At 33.0% G+C, this 16,840-nt stretch overlaps 1 protein-coding gene across 4 annotated transcripts in view; it reads right to left on the reverse strand.

The window, feature by feature from the left end:
- Positions 1-16,840, reverse strand: part of MCTP2 (multiple C2 and transmembrane domain containing 2) — a 263,485-nt gene that overhangs the window by 140,253 nt on the left and 106,392 nt on the right. For all 4 annotated transcript variants that reach the window (XM_023497262.2, XM_023497266.2, XM_003755565.4 and 1 more), the window contains one exon: positions 15,810-15,845. In XM_023497262.2, the coding sequence (XP_023353030.1) occupies positions 15,810-15,845 (36 nt within the window). The remainder of the gene's footprint in view (positions 1-15,809; positions 15,846-16,840) is intronic.

Genomic DNA, 16,840 nt, shown 5'->3' on the forward strand with positions numbered 1-16,840 from the left:
CAATCATTAAAACAAATAAATTAAGTCTGATTTGTAATATTTGCTGATTTCTGACCAGCAAATAAATGTTCACACTGAAAACTGAACAATCATTTCTTAAGAGCATTAGGAGCTGGAACCAACTAGCACAACCTTGGTTCAAACCCACCTCTGACTAATAGTGCCATCTATGACAAGTCATTTTATATCTAAATCTTTTAGGCAATTTTCTAAGATTATGAATTGCAGAGAATGTGACTTCATTTATGCACTGGTAAAGAGTTCTTACTTGAGAGTTCCCTGTACCAATTAACTTATAGATGGAATATCCATCCTTAACTATTTTAGTGGCCAGAAATCAAACATTAGTTTATTTGGTTTTGCATTAGGACTATCATTTACCAGAGTGGCTAATGCTTGCCTTTAATTATTTTAGTAGTAAGAAGAGAGGAAAGGAATAATTGTGAAGAGTGGAATGAATATTAAACAAAGCTTATCGAAAACCTTCAGGTAGTTTGAGATACTGGCTTTGAATTTTGCTTTCACATTTGAGTTTGTCACTTAAGCTCAAGTTCCTTATGCTGCCACTAAAATATTCACCTTCTAACAATGAATACTTAGTGGCAGCTAGAGTCAGAACAATGCCTGAAATAAGTAAATGATGACACTTTTTTTTTGAGAATGGATCTTTCTTATCCCACCCAGTGTAGAAATCCAGCACTTGCCCTCAGTCAGTCTTTGGACCTCTAACCCCAGAAGATTCACTCATCAGAATGGTACCACAAATCCATTCTTTCCATCTAGCTGTCTATTTATAAATTTATATATACATATACATATATACATATACATATATATGTGTTTATGTACAATTGACTTTAGTTCTATCATAGCTCAGAACTCTCAAACTCAAGTAGTCTAACAGCCTCAGCGTCCTCAATAGCATGGACTAAAGGCATATACCACCTGTCAGTGGTCATAGTGATAGACAAATAATACAATATGAAAGAATGGGAATAGGTACTAAGAATAACTAAAACATGCAGAAATGTTTGTATTATTAGATTACGTGGAAATATCTGAATGATATTTATTTTAAAATAAAAAAATAAAATCCTAGATTCACTAGAGAATTTAGATCTTTTGCTTTTCTTTTTTGAAGGGGAGGGGAAAAAACCAGAAAAAATTAAATAGCATCAAGGATCCAAGTTAATGGATGAATTCTTAACTTAGCCTGTTCATTCTTGTCTTCTGTGCAATATATCTTCTGGAATCATTTAGACAAAGATTCACTTAGACACCAGTTAGTCACAATTTACCAGAACAAATGGTATGTCAGCACCATATTAATTATCTAGTGGCTTACCTCATCCAATACAAGTCACTTTCCTCTCCTTAATTAAATGAAGTAACAATGCAAACATAGGATGTTTGGTCTATTGTTTTATGACAACCTTAAAAACAAAATGCTACAGAAAAATTTCCTTCCCTCAATATACTTAAAGGCTATAGTTTGAAGGCTGTTGAAAAGAAAGACAAATACATCTGCTACAAGAAAATGAGTAATTCCTTTAAAGTCTGAAATTTAGAATTAGGTTGTGACACATTCAGTAATAAAGGTTTATAAGATACATAAACACAAATGTCTTTACACTTCCTACCACTTACTTATTAAGGCAAATGCAAGCCAGTGTGTTCTATATATATGTTAATATACTTCCCTTTAAATTATTATTTGGCTTATTAGAGACACAGACTGAAACCTCCTACCTTTAAAAGAAAATGAGATTTTGATTCATAAATCCAGCTGCATTTTTTTTTAAAGTTTGACTTGCAGGCCAAAAAGCTAAAGCATGACTGTTCCCATGGACATACTTCAAAGTCCCGGCAGATATATTCCTCCCTAAACACTGCAACTATTTCAAAATCCTTTTTATAAAAAAGGGAGTAATGTCCACAAGGGATCAAAGGGCATCCTACAGTCTGGCAATTGCCTAAGAAAAATGGCAGTACTTCCATGAAATATGCCCTAAAATAATTTTGCGGCTTGGTATGTCCTAATTTCAAATTGGATGTTTATCTTGGAAAGGCTTCTATCTAACTTGTCCATAAAACAGCTCCACTTAGCTCTATGAGCCCTGTGAAAATGGAATCCAAAGCTGGTTATTAAAGGGGCCTAGAGATTGCTTCCATATGGCAGAACAGCATGGGAGTGGAGGGCTAAGGCCTACAGCAGGCGCTGCTTGGCTTGAGCTCCCGATCTATCCATGGACACTCGTTGCATTACACCATAACATCTGGATTATTGCTTGTAATGTCCCTGGGAAATATCCACTTCCCATCAAAGCCTTTATCTATCTCAGTCGTACTTTGAACATTTTAGTATTTAACACAGTCATGTTTGATGTGATGTACTTGCTGCAACCAGTCCAATTTTTTTCTTGTTCTTTTTTCCTTCTTTTTTTTTTCTCTCCCAAAGACAGGGTGGGAGAGGACATATTTATTGCATGGTTCACAAAGTGAAAAGAGACTTACATTTTTTCCACTCAGCTATATTTTTCTCCAAAATATTTATTAAAAACTATCAAAATAGTTTTCTTCAAAAAGTTTCACTTTGTCAATTCTTTATTCTTTAGGTGTATATGTATGTATATGTACAGTATTCTTAATAACTTCCATATTTATTTTGTACAGCTGAGGGTTAGAGAGTTTTATCTATCTTCTAAGGGCAATAAGTCTTTCTTTGAGGTTGGTGAGACCTGAACTATTGTGTGTCTGCTCTGCCGATCTGTGCTCTCAGAACGCTATAGTGCTAACCTCTAACACTCCTTTTCTCCCAGTAATAAATCATCTCATCTCTTCTAATTCACTTGGCGGTACAACTAAAAGTCTCAAGTCTTTGCCTTAGCCTATATACAGAATTAGCTATCCTAACAGAGTTGGAATGTAAAGAAAGGGAAATGAGCTATCAAAAGGTCCATCTGAACTGTGTCAAACCTTCAGTTCTGACCTTAATTTCCTAACTTACTTTACAAAAGTGCTTCAGTTCATATGGATACATTTTCTCTCCACCATCAGCTTTCAAAATCATATATTAATTTATTTTGTCTCTCCCCCAACCCCTTCATATTTAACTGTACTTATGTTAACTTGGGCTATGGGACTTTATATAAATAGAGAATTCTAGGAGGATCATAAGAACTATCAATATATAAGAAAAAAGATCTACATTTAAAATTTTTATATAAAATAAAAATGGACATACATTAGCTTGGTTATTAAGGCAACTCTTTATTTTTAGAATGATTTGATACAGTGTTTTGTCTTTTCCAAGTAAAAACACTCATGAAATAACTGGTCTATTTTTCTAATTTACTTGCAATACAAATAGAAATGGATATATTTGCTATTTTTAAGAAGGTATTGCCATACTTCAGTATTTATAAGAGACCAACATGGAAGAGTGGACAGGAAATTCTGGACTAGTACTCAGGAAATCTAAGTTATATTTCCACATTTATCATTAAAGGTTTGTGACCTTGATTATGATTTTCCTTTTTTTTGAGTATAAAAGTTAATTTTTAAATTGCATATAATTTAAAATTTTTCTGATTCTGTTATAAAGGAAAAGAGAATCTTATTAAAGATGCTCATGTGGAAATAAATCATATTTTAAAACTTTAGAACAAAAAAAGTATAATTGTAAAGGTATTACTATTGTCAATGTATAAAATGGAATGAAGTTGAAGCTATAGTATTAGGCACTGGTGTTGTTGAAGGGTTGCAGAAGGAGAGAACATTAGAGAGGCAGTAAAATTTAACAGAAACACATTCCTGCTATATCTGAGACACGTCATAATCTAAGTCTTAAGATTCGTCAATTATAAAGTGGAAATGTTCTAAAACACAGGGTTCTAAAAATTAAAAGATATAATGAATGTAAAAGTGAAAAGCAAAATGCCACATTAACAGAAATTTATAATTATTGTCATCAGCAGCAGCAGCATCATATAATTGTCTAATGTCACATGCATATAGGGTGTCACATGCAATAGGGTTTTCAACATCTATGCCAGGTTAGGTGCTAGCAAGTTAGATAAACTTCTAATATACTGAAAAATTATATATCTGCTGTCCATAGATTAGACTAACCAATTCATAAAGGCATATCATGAGGCTGGCTGGTGGATAATGAAGTTTTAGATGACAAGAACCTCATAGATTATGTACAAAGTCATAGAGGGAGTGTAAGGTGTACCGGTGAAATGATTACCATTAATAAAGATATCACACTCCTTGAAGCATAAATGCTATTACTATTAATTTGTTCACACAGCACATAAGTACCAGAGCCAGTTTCTTAGAACCCAATTCTCTTTGTCTAGTATTTTTCCTTAAAATCAAACTGTCTTTAAAAGCTAGTTGATAACAAACTAGATTAGGAAGCATTCCAATAGAGTAACAAAAATGACAATATTATCCAAGCTAATTTACACATTTAATGCTATGCTAGTTAAATTAGCAAGGGGATATTTTACAGATTTATATGACAAAATTCATTAGGAGGAATAATAAAAAGGTTTAAATATGAATGGAAACAATGAAAACATAGCAATAAAGGAAGAATAGCACTTACAGATTTCAAATGATATTATAAAGCAGCCTTCATAAAAATTACTAATTGTTAAAATACAAAAAATGCATTCTCTAGTAACTATTACTAGAGAAGAAAGGATCAAAAATATCTGAAGTCAATTATCACCAAATATAAATTTCTTTGGAAATTTATCAAGAATTTCTTGAAAAAACTGAACATAGTCTGGCAGAAATTAGGTTTAGACCAATAGCTTGTACTATATACTACAATAAAGTCTGGATAATGTGATCTCAATATTAAAATCTATATTATTTAAAAACACAGAAGAGAATTGAGTGAGGCACCATTAAAAACTCTGTCTAGATTACAAATTCCTAACCAAACAAGAGATAGAGATAATTACAAGAGGCTAAATCAAGAATTTCAAAGATGTGAAAGTGAAAGGTTGGGGCAAATTAATATAATGGTATTATGCTTTAAGAACCAATTAATTATGAATACACTGAAGCAAAGGAAGCCTTACATAAACTAATGTAAACTGAAGTAACAGGAGAAAGATTATATATAAAGACTATAATATAAAAGAAAAATATGATGAGCAAAAAGATCAAAACTAAAAGCTTCAAAATTATAATGTCCAAACTTGACCCCAAAGCAGAGATATGATAAAGCATTTCCTTCCACATCTTTATAGAGAAAGAATAATATGGGTGTTGTGCACTTGAAAAATATAAGATTTCTTGGATATGATAGTTTTTTTAAAAAAATTTCCTCTCCTCTTTCTCTTTGATTTAAAGCATAGCTTTTTGGGATTTGGGAGTGAGAAGGAAACACTGGAAAATTTAGATAATGTAAAAAATAAAGTATACTAATAAAATTAATTTTTTAAAAGAGTATCAATAAAAATGTATTTCTTAAAAATTGTAGGTTAGAGAAAGTCATGTGTCTTTAGAAATATATTTAATGTCATATGTCATTATGTGTTAAAATATGTAGAAGAGTAGAGAAAATCCAAGACTAGGGCTGCAATAGGAAGGCACAGATACTATTTCAGCAATACAAGCAGCAATCATGGACTAGAAATTGAGGTCACTTTGCCCTCTCCATTCACACAAGTACCACCTTACTTCTGGACTGTCATTATTATCTCCCCTTAAATTGTTGCAAAGACCTTTTAATTAGTCTCCCAATCTCATCTCTCTCTCCTCTAGTTTATCCTACATGCTGCTGCCAAAGTGATTTTCCTTATGCTCAGATCTAAAACATGTAACTCACTCAACTGGAGACTTTCTATAGCCCCCAAGATAAAATATCAATTTCCAGGTTTAGGTTTTGGAGCCTAAAGAAGCTTGGCCCAAACCTATCTATTCAGCCTCACTGGACATTACTACCTCCTAAACCTCTGCATTCTTCAATCAGGCCAAATTAGCCTTGTTTCTGCTCCTCAGATATCACACTCTCTCTCAACTCCAGACTTTTGAAACAGTCATCTCACATGCCTGGAATGTGCCCCCTCCTTAATTCTACCTCACAGAGCACCCTCTCTTCCTTTAAGATTAAGCTCAAAAAAAAAAAAAAAAAAAAAAATCAAGCTCAAGCACCATCTTCTATATGAAGCCTTTACTGGTACCCTCATCTGCTAGTTGAAGGGATTAAATTAAGTATCAAATACTATGTATTTAAATGCTTAGTATAGTTTGTATTTATTCACTTTATTTTTATATATGTCCATGCTGGCTCCCTCATAGACTATAAGTTTATGAAATTTCTATGTATTTATGTCCCCAGGACCTAGCACATAGGTATTTAATAAATACATAATTGAGTATTTGATTGATCTATACTAACACCAACATTATAATTGGTCCTAGAGCTCTCTGAAGCCAATTTTTTGGGAAGGGGTATGTGTTAAAAGAAAGAAAATAATTTTTAAAATATTATAATTCAACTCTGATGTACAAAAAATTTCCCCAAGTTTCTGTAAACAACTAGGTAACCAAAGACAATAAAAAGTAGGTCTCTTGCAATATCTATCTAAGGAAAAATGTGAACATTAACCTGAAGATGATTTTTATAATGATCCCTAATCTGAAAGAGTTAAGAACATTAAGTTTATAAAATGCTTCCCCAAAATATCCCTTGCCCTGACTTTCATCATGTGAAACTACTGTACCCTGTCAACAGCTTTTATGGAATGACATGAGGATATCCATGCTTCCATGGAACAGACCTCCAAGAGATAACACTAAACAGCTTCTTTAAGTTGGAGGAAGTAGATTTTGTAAGCATAAATTCTTCTGGTTCCCATGTCCTATGTGGGAAATTTAGTTTTATTTTTCCCCTTAAGTGATTTTGTCATGATTTATGGGTAGCTCTATGATTAAATTTTAAATGAAGTCTAAGTAAAATACTTTGGCCATATAAACTTGCTCACATTAGTCATTGCTATTTTTTTTTCTTTCAAAAAAGAAAAAAACAACATGTTTTACTTTGTACAGGATATATTATATCTTGCTTATTTCACAGTTCTTAATCAAAGGAAAGTGAAATGCTTAGTTACTACAAAATGATTGGAGTATGCAACCAGTTAAGAAAAAGTGATTTGGCTCTCATTTTATAATATTGAACTAGGGTTCAGAATTGTGTAAATGATGGTATATTTTTATCTATTTTAATCAACTAACAAGCCCTTATTAAGAGCCTGCTATGTGCCAGGCACTGGGAATATAAAGGCAAATATCAAATAATACCTGCCTTCAAAGAATTCACATTTTATCACTGGAGATATGTATATGTATATAAGTGCATAAAAATTCTGTAAGTTATAAATAAATACAAGTAATTTGGAGGACAAGGCACCATTAAGTGAGGGAATCATAAAAGGCCCCATGTAGAAGATAGCACTTGATCTTATATATAGGGATTTTTAAAAAGTGGAGACAAGAATGCAATGCAATATAGGAAAGGAGTAAAGTCTGTGCAAAACACAAATATTAGAGATGGAATATCATCTCTGAGGAACTGCAAGGAAGACAGTTTGATTAGATCATAGACTGTATGAATGGAAGAATATGTAATAAGCCTGAAAAAGCAGATCTAACAACATGGTCAAGGGCTTTAAAGAACAAAGCTTATATGTGATCCTAGTGGTAAGATAGGTACTGAACCTTAATGAGTCCATGTTTTCCCTTTTAGAAATATATGTTCATGGCAAGTGTCTAGAAGATGGACTAGTAAGAGCTGAGGCTTGAGACTAGCAGAGCAAGTAAGAGGAGAATTTTCATACCATAAACTTGCATAAAAAGTCAGAGAACACTGTCCTCCCTGTTCCAATTTTTTGCTTTTCTTAGGACTACTTTGTGATTACTCAATGATCAACTATGATTCTCTAAAAAGCATATGAAATTCTGTACCAGTCCTCAAACTTAAAAGCTCACCTTTACTTTATTTATTATATTTCACTAGTGGTATATTTTTAATCTCAATTTTCCAAATTCCTAGATGTAGAATCTTGGTAGACCATCACTATGAAATCATATTATATATTAATCAGTGCATCAAAGAGAGGCAATAAAATGGAGCTAACAGAGTCAGGTATAATATGAGGTAGACAAGGCAATGCTACCTTTTAAATGCTATGTTTTCCCCAAAATTATGATTAGAGCTGAAAGAGATCTTATAAATCATTTGACCCAACCTCATAATTCTCTAGAGGAAGTAAAAATCCAGAGTATGAATTAAAGTGTATAAAAACCTTTATTCAGCATCATATGTAAAAGGCTGTGGATAAAAATAGAAAAAAAAAGTTAATTTCTATTTTCAATAAGTATCTCTACTTTCAATAAGCCCACATTCTAATAGAGGGAAAAATAATCTAGGGAATTTCACCTGTAAGTCAGATATAAAGGAACCCTGGTCCATGGTAATATTCTTCTTTAACATGATTTTCCCTAATAAAAACATACATATGTCTGATGTTGAACTATTTGGCAGTGCCAAGGCTTTAGGGATGAGAATTGTTTCATTTATTGACAGCACCTGCAGAGTATATTACCAGGTCTTGTTTTTGTGCTCCTGTCCTGTCCTGTCCTCTTCTCACATCTCTTTTCTCCATCCCTTTCTTCTATGCTTCTGTCTTCTCCTGCTTAGACTAGATATCCTTATCTTGCCCAGATTGAAAATATAATCATGTCTCTCATTGACCTGATAGAATCTTCACAGAAGCTTTTACCTCTTCCACTTTAGTCTTAAGCAGATTTGTCCCTCTTTTTAGGGAGTTTGCTGGACCAGGACTCCTAAACTCAAGCAATCCAGTGCCTTTAATCTCCCAGTAGTAGGCATAATAAAAACATAGTTGCTTCCCTACATTAAGGCTGATAGGGCTGGACTGGAAACAGGTCAGTGGTCTGTAGTATACTGGTATTCCTGAAGCCTTCATCTGTAAAATACAGATGGGCTATTATGGAGATCAAATAAAATGAGATGGATATAGCACTCTGCAAACCTTAAAGTATGATATACATTTAATTATTATTAATAATAATAATTTATTAGCAGTAGTTGTAGCAGCACTTAAATAGAAGTAGCAGCAACAGTAGAAAAAGTAGTAGTAGAGACAGCAGGAGTAATAGTAGTAGAAGGAGAAGTAGCAGCATAAATAGTAGTAGGAGTAGGAGTACTAGCAGCAGCAATAGGAGGAAGAAGAGGAGGAGGAAGAGTAAGAGTAGTAGTAATAGGAGGAGGAGAAGGGAGAAGAAGAGGAGGATGAATAAGAGAAGGAGGAGGAGGAGCAGTAACAAATAGTAGTAGCAGCAGCAGAAGCAGCCATAAGTAGAAGTAGAAGCAGAAGCACAAGTAGCAGCAGTAGTAGTTAGTACTACTAGCAGTAGTTACTAGTAGTAATAGTAGTAGCAGCAGCAACAGTAGCAGCCATAAGTAAAAGTAGCAGCAGAAGCAAAAGTAGCAGTAGTAGTAGTTAGTAGTACTACTAGCAGTAGTTACTAGTAGTAACAGTAGTAGCAGCAGCAACAGTAGCAGCCGTAAGTAGAAGCAGAAGCAGAAGTAGCAGTAGTAGTAGTTAGTAGAACTACTAGTAGTAGTTAGTAGTGGTAATAGCAGCAGCAGTAGCTACAACAAATAGTAGTAATAGCAGCCATAAGTAGAAGTAGCAGCAGAAGCAGAAGTAGCAGTAGTAGTAGTTAGTAGTACTACTAGTAGTAGGTAGTAATGGTAATAGCAGCAGCTGCTACAACAAATAGTAGTAGTAGCAGCAGCCATAAATAGAAGTAGCAGCAGAAGCAGAAATAGCAAGTAGCAGTAGTAGTTAGTAGTAGTAGTAGAAGAAGCAGTAGCAGCAGCAGCAGCAGCAGCAATAGTACTAATAGCAACAACAGCAGCAGTAGTTTTATTAATATAGTAATATAGTAGTAGTAATACCAAGAGAATAGTATTAATAGCAGTAGTAGTTAACAGTAATTGTAGTAGCATAAGAATAATTTACAATAGTCACAATCCAGACCAATGAAGAGACTATCCCCATTAGTGATATCACCAATTCATTACTATATCAAACACTGAAATAGCAAAGCTCAACCTTTTACAAATAAAATCAATCAAGCACTACTAACCTATTTTGCCAGGTCTAATTGAAGTTCTATATTAGAACAGTAGTACCTTCATGGTCTGCAAAAAGCATAGCAGTAATGGGCCTTGGATAGTAGTACAGAACGGATGAAGGATCCTGGGAGGCTTCTTTAAGCCTCTCCTGGTTGCTGGAAAAATGAACAAAACTAGACAAAAAACTTGAGGCAGAAAGAAGCTGTTCCTTCCCCTGATGCTAAAATAGATAAAGAAGCTAACCAGTTCTACTGGGACTACTAGTCCTATTTTACCAGCTTCTGCTGCTAGACCACCTAGCTGCTCCTTCTATTGCTGCTGCTGCTGCTGCTGCTGCTACTACTACATTTACAAATTTACTTCTATAAAACTATCAATACAATTCCATTACTTCAGGGTATGAAAAAATATTTTTAAGAGAGTAAAATAGGATTTTGAATGGAAAATGGAATTAGATTGAGAACATGTGCGACTGAAGTGCAAATGGAAAAGGAAGAGGAAATATATTCTCCCCCTGTCTCTTATAATCTGTCTCTGAGACATATAAAAATAGGTTAGAATTTTCACAAGCAATACATGCAATCATATACAAATCGATTACATTTAAACTTAGGGATTCCTGCTCAATAAGTAAATAGAATGTGCGAATGAACATTCTCTGAATATACTTGGGGGGGGGGCATAATTTTTCCTTTTATTAACAATACAATAACAATATACAACAACACAGGCTAATGTGATATAGTGCAGAAATGTCAAATTCTCCACATCAAAACACTGCATACAGCTTGGATTAGATGAAAAATATAACTGAGAAATGTTTAACAATATTAATAAAAATAAAATATGACACAGATAATGTTAATTTGTAGTTTTTAAGTCAATATATGTCTACAGGAGTTTTGATTGTATTTTAATTTTGATCCCATGGTTGGTGAATATAAATAACAGACCTAAAAGACAGAACAACCTGGTTATTCAAGCACCACTTTAGACATATCCCAGCTATATGATCTTGGGCAAGAAAGCTCTGTGTTCCCAGGAAACTTTAAGATAAAGAAGGAGTCAATCTACATCAATAGAAGGATTTCCTCACCAAGGACTCTCTACACAGATAAAAACAGATTGAATCCAAAAAGTAACCAATCCACAAAAACCAAAAATCCAAGTCTGAATGCACCATTAATTCTTCCTTTTCCTATGTAATCATAATGCTGCATAATTTAATATGTAAACAGCATTTCTCTCCACTTCTTTCTTCATTCTCTTTTTTTTCCTCCCTTTCTAATACACTCATATACAAAGAAAGCTGCCATGTTGTTAAAAGTGTTCAAAAAAATTTCAAGCCAAGAAAATACTCAAACCCATATTAAGTCACTTTTCCTGCAAATTACGAAGTCTACAAAATATATCAGCAGGTAGGGAGATAGCAGCACTGCATTGTGCTCTGAAGGCAACTTGTATATGGTCAAAAGGGGAAAAAGGGAGAAAGGCCTGAGAAGGAGAGAAAGGAAGGCAGGAAAAGAACTTAAATCTCTGTGACTAGGTCAAAGTCAAGACTGTAACCATTGCCATTTGCAAAAAGAATCCCACAGTCTCACTCATTAGGCAAGCAAACCAGCTAGTGGAGGCAGCTGCCCTCTGGGAATGGGGAGAAGAAAAAGGCATTTAAGCTGACAGGAGATTTCTGCTGAGATGGCACTGGACCTTGTGGCATCTGAGTTTGCCAGTGCCAAAGGGCATTTATAGAAAAATCAAATACACTGAGGCAGACAAACAACTAAAATTAAAGCAGGATAAGAAGTGTGGGAAGGAACGGGACTGTGTCTCATGATAAGTTAATTCTCAGGATTCTGAAGTAACCTTTTAGCCAATTTATTCAATCAGTTCATTCTGACTGAATACATGGCAACAGAACAGGCAGAGCTGGCAACTCTTGTCACTCAAATTGTTGGCAGACTATCCTGCAGGTCGAAGTGAGAGTTTCCCCAAGCAAAACAAATTGTTTATTTGTCTAGCCATGTCACAGAGATACTGCCTGCCTGGATACTGGTGACTGAGACCATCATCTCAGGGAGAAAAAATAAAGGGCAAGGAAAGCATCAGTGGTGGATTCTTACCAAGCTGCTTAGATGGGTATCAAGTACTTCCAATGTTGAGAATAACAGGAGGGAATCACAAGCCTAGGTCCTTTTACTGACCTTCAAAGAGCAAAACAGTCCTCCCCATGGACTAGAGTGCTAGATACCATTAAGTTGGTTCACAAATCCATGTTGCTGGTTAGAAGATGAGCTAAGTGAGTGTAGTGAAAGCACTGGGCCCACTCAGCACCATTAAAAACTGGTATCTCAATGGTGTATGATATCAGAATAAAGCAAAAGAATCCTTTTTGTTCTCCTTGGAGAGCAGCTCATTACATTTAGATATTCCTCTTTCGGTTTCAGGTCTTATATCTAAAAGCTTAAGGAAAATAGGACTAAAAGTGGTTCTTTTACAACATCTAGAAGCAGCATGGTATGGTCAAAAGATTGCTGGAGTTAATTAGAAGGGACCTGAGGCACTCATTAAGTGATAATAGAAATGCCAGTAAGTCTCTCCATCTTGGTTTCCCTAATACAAAACTGGAATAATAATGGCAATTGTAGTTGCTGTAAGGAGTGGTTGGGAAAACCAAACGAGATTATGTAATTATGATTTTTTTTAAACTTTAAGACATAGCAGATATAATTATCAACTGTTGTCTATGACAAATAGCAAATATAAAATAGAAATGAAATTTGGAAAACTAAATTTATTTATATTGAAGATTACATATAGCTACTACACACACACACACATACACATACATGCGCATATATACACATATCATATCAAATACACTTCCATTATAACTAATTTTCAGTAAAAGGGAGAATTTATCTTGTCATTTAAAAAAAAAGGTATCAAAATGAGAGCAGAGTTCATATTAAACCCTCAATCTATTAAAACATTCTCTACACATTGTTTTCAAATCTAAAATAAAATGTCAAGAAAAGAATATGAAAGAAAGACCACAAAGGTACAATATTGGAACTTTCTGTTTGAGGGGTTAAGATGATGCCATCTGACTAATGATTTTGGATACAATTATAAATATAAACAAAAAATATTACTAAAATAAAATTGAGATGAACAAGTCAACATTTTTACAAATATCTAGAAATACTAAAATTTCAGATCCCTTTTAATAATGGTATGTCTGTTCTCTAGGGAACCTTATACAATGCATTTCTGGAATATTACAGAAGAACACAATTCAAGATTTAATGTTGGAGAATATTAAAAAAACAAAATCAACAAAAATTAATTGGCACAGCTGTCTAAATTAACTTTTGTTGGTGTTTAATCAATCACTATAGATTTTTCATATTCTTATATTTAAAAATGTAAATAATTACTCATTTCCCCTTATCAAATAAGCAATAAACCCAATCACTGACTATTTAGTATATTCGTTATATAAATATATGTGCATGTATGTATGTATGTGTGTGTATATATATACATATATACTGTTTAAAAATATATTTTTATATTTAAATGTTTAAATATATATTCTACAGTAATTCAGTTACTATCTGGAATATTATATACTAAGAATTCCCTAGGTGCTCTGATATTTTTAAACCTTTTTTTAACAGTAGGAGAATTGAGAATGCTACCACTGAGCTTTGCAAATATAGATAATACTGCTCTCCAGGATCCATGTTTCCTTCATATATTTGATATCTTTATCCAGGCAGTCAACATTTTTTTTACCCCACTCCACTTCTTTGACCATTCTTCCATAACCTTTCCTGTCCTCCCTAGACTCCAATATTCCCCAAGCTCACAATTTTTCTTTCTAGCCTTTATGTTCTTCCACAAACTGCCAGTACTGTTGTACAGACCAGAGTTCCCTAACTAAAGATGGTTATTGATGTGCAGTACTAGTTTTTTAGTGCAGTAGCAGAATCAATAAACTAGAAAATACTGCTTTGTCAGGTTTCACCAAAGCATTCTGGGAAATTCTTTACTGTTTCAGATGGTTACAAGAAACTCTTCTTAATGTGTGAGAGCTTGAACTGGGCCTTCTTTGGTGAGAACTGATGCTCTTCTACCCTCTAGTGACTATAACAGAATAAAGCAAAAGTTTAGGGATTTTTTTTTTTTTTTTGAGAATGAATCATGACATTTTCTCTGATCCAATATTATTATTTGGCACCTTTTAGTTCTGTTTTAAAAGATTCTAAGACGTTAACCAGAGCCATGGGAACCAAATCATTTGCCAGGATAACATAAATCCTTATCTTAAGCTATTTTAAAAGTATCTAAAAATGCAAAGATTATATAGCATTTCCAAGAAAATAAAACAGACAGAACTTTGGCTCTTCAAAAAAACAAAAAAAGCAAAATTTGAAACAGTAAACTTTTTTTTCTTGTAAATATATAGCAACTGTCACATCAAAAATATCTCTTTATACATTTTAGGCACACACATATTCCACATATCTTAGTGCTGCAAAAAGTATAAAACATATACACATGTATATGTGTATAAACACTCATACTTTTTTATAGCTTCAATAGATAGTAAAGATGATGTAATTCGGATGTTTTATTTACAGCTGGAGAAACTGATACCCAAAGAGCTAACGTAACCAGCTAGTGAGAGGGTAAGAATTAGAAGTCAGCTTTATTCACTTTGAGTCTCTCAGTTTTACACTAAATCACATATGCAGACACAAAAGATACAACACATGAAAGTTTCACTGGCAAAACAGTTTTCAGATGAATTCAATAATTCACATTATTTAAGTAAAAATTGTTTGCTGAACTGATTATTCATTTCTGCTTCCCCAACTTCCATATCTTCCTGTTTTAATATTTGGCTATATGAGTTAAAATCATCCTAACTTTTCTTTTAAAACTTACTTTGGAATTGAAAAGATTGTCTATGATTCTCTAAGTTGCAAATGTTTATATAAAATTTGTAGCAGATAGGACTGAATAAATAAGAGAGCATTTTTAGCACCAGTTCAGAAAGTATACATACACACATATATACAAACACACTCTCATAAACATATAATTCATGTATCCTTATGAAGATTTTTAGGTAACTGCTCTCAAAAGAAATATAATACATAATTTTGGAAGGGACTCAATATAGGATTCTAAAAATAGCATACAATTTTCTCAATTAGCATTCTAATATTTATTATCATTAAATTTAATTTAAAACTAAACTTTTAAATTTTAAACTGTTTAACACCCTCTACTTATAAGAAAATGACATGTATCCAAAGTAAAGAAAACATCACTACTGAAAAAAATAGCTAATTGAGAAGGTTTTCCTGATTCCCAACTGAAGTATATGTTTGTATGTGTGTATGTGTTTTCTTGTTTTCAGATTCTAGTCTGTCATTTGTTGAGTAAATATATCTAGAAAGGTTCATTATTTCTCATTTATCAGAAAAAATACATCAGAAAAAAATGTATATTATGATACACAGAATTAATTTTATCTAAGTCATGAAACATTACCTAAAAAGAATTTACTAAGCAATTTAAGAGGAAAAAAAAAAAGCAAAATTACCTTACTTGCACTTAACCTCTTCCGATTTGACCATCTCTAAGGATTGTTGAGTAGCATCCCCCCAAATTCCATGTAAATAAATGAAGAGAAGGGAAAAAAGAACTATTAGTAACAATAAAATGGGTTTTAATGACAATAGTTTGTTGTTAATTCATAAGATTTAAAGGGAATGAATTTGATGCCAAGGTGAGCTTTACTTTAAGAAGGAAATGTTTAATAAAGAAATTTTAATGAAATAATTTTCTGATAGTTTCCAATAAAAGATAAAGGAGGGAGTTGAAAATACTAGTCTTTAATAGTATATTAGCTATGTCTGAAATTCAATTGAAAAAATTCACATAAAAGCAATTATATCTTTTTACCAAGCTGAAAAAAAAAATCACAAAGACAAAGCATCTCCAGTTACTATTCAAATTTCCTAGACAAGTTCAGAAGCCAGTACATGAAATCTTGGCTTCACTGAATACCATTCATCTTCAAGATGATTGAAACAATCAAATTTGTCTACTATTTAGAAATACAAGTCTGAAAGGTCTCATAAATAATAGATGGAATGTAACATTTATTTTGAAAGAAAGTTTGGAAAAAAATCTTACACACATGTGCATGTATGTGTGTAGATTATGTGAACATACACATACTATATAAACCCATATGAAGAATCTAGATCATTACTTAATGAATAAGAAATACAGACTAATTTACTTAAGCAATGAAGAAAAAAAAACCCACTTTTTTTTCAAACAGCAGGAAGCTTTACCATATACTCCATTTTAACACTCATTTGTCATTCCCAGTTGTTGAATATATTTCATAATTAAAATTCTCTTCCAATATTACTCTTTCATTATTCCTATTGCTGCACGATGAAATAAAACTCCACTCTGGTTAGTTAAACAACTAACTGGATGCTAAAACTTGAATAAATGGTAGGGATTATGTCTTAATTATGGATATAATCAAACTGAATACATTTAGTATTTTGTATATGATGGTATGTTTGTTGAGATGGGGAAGAATCTGAATAAATG

Source organism: Sarcophilus harrisii, chromosome 2 (assembly GCF_902635505.1).
Source record: "Sarcophilus harrisii chromosome 2, mSarHar1.11, whole genome shotgun sequence".
Lineage (NCBI taxonomy): Eukaryota > Metazoa > Chordata > Mammalia > Dasyuromorphia > Dasyuridae > Sarcophilus > Sarcophilus harrisii.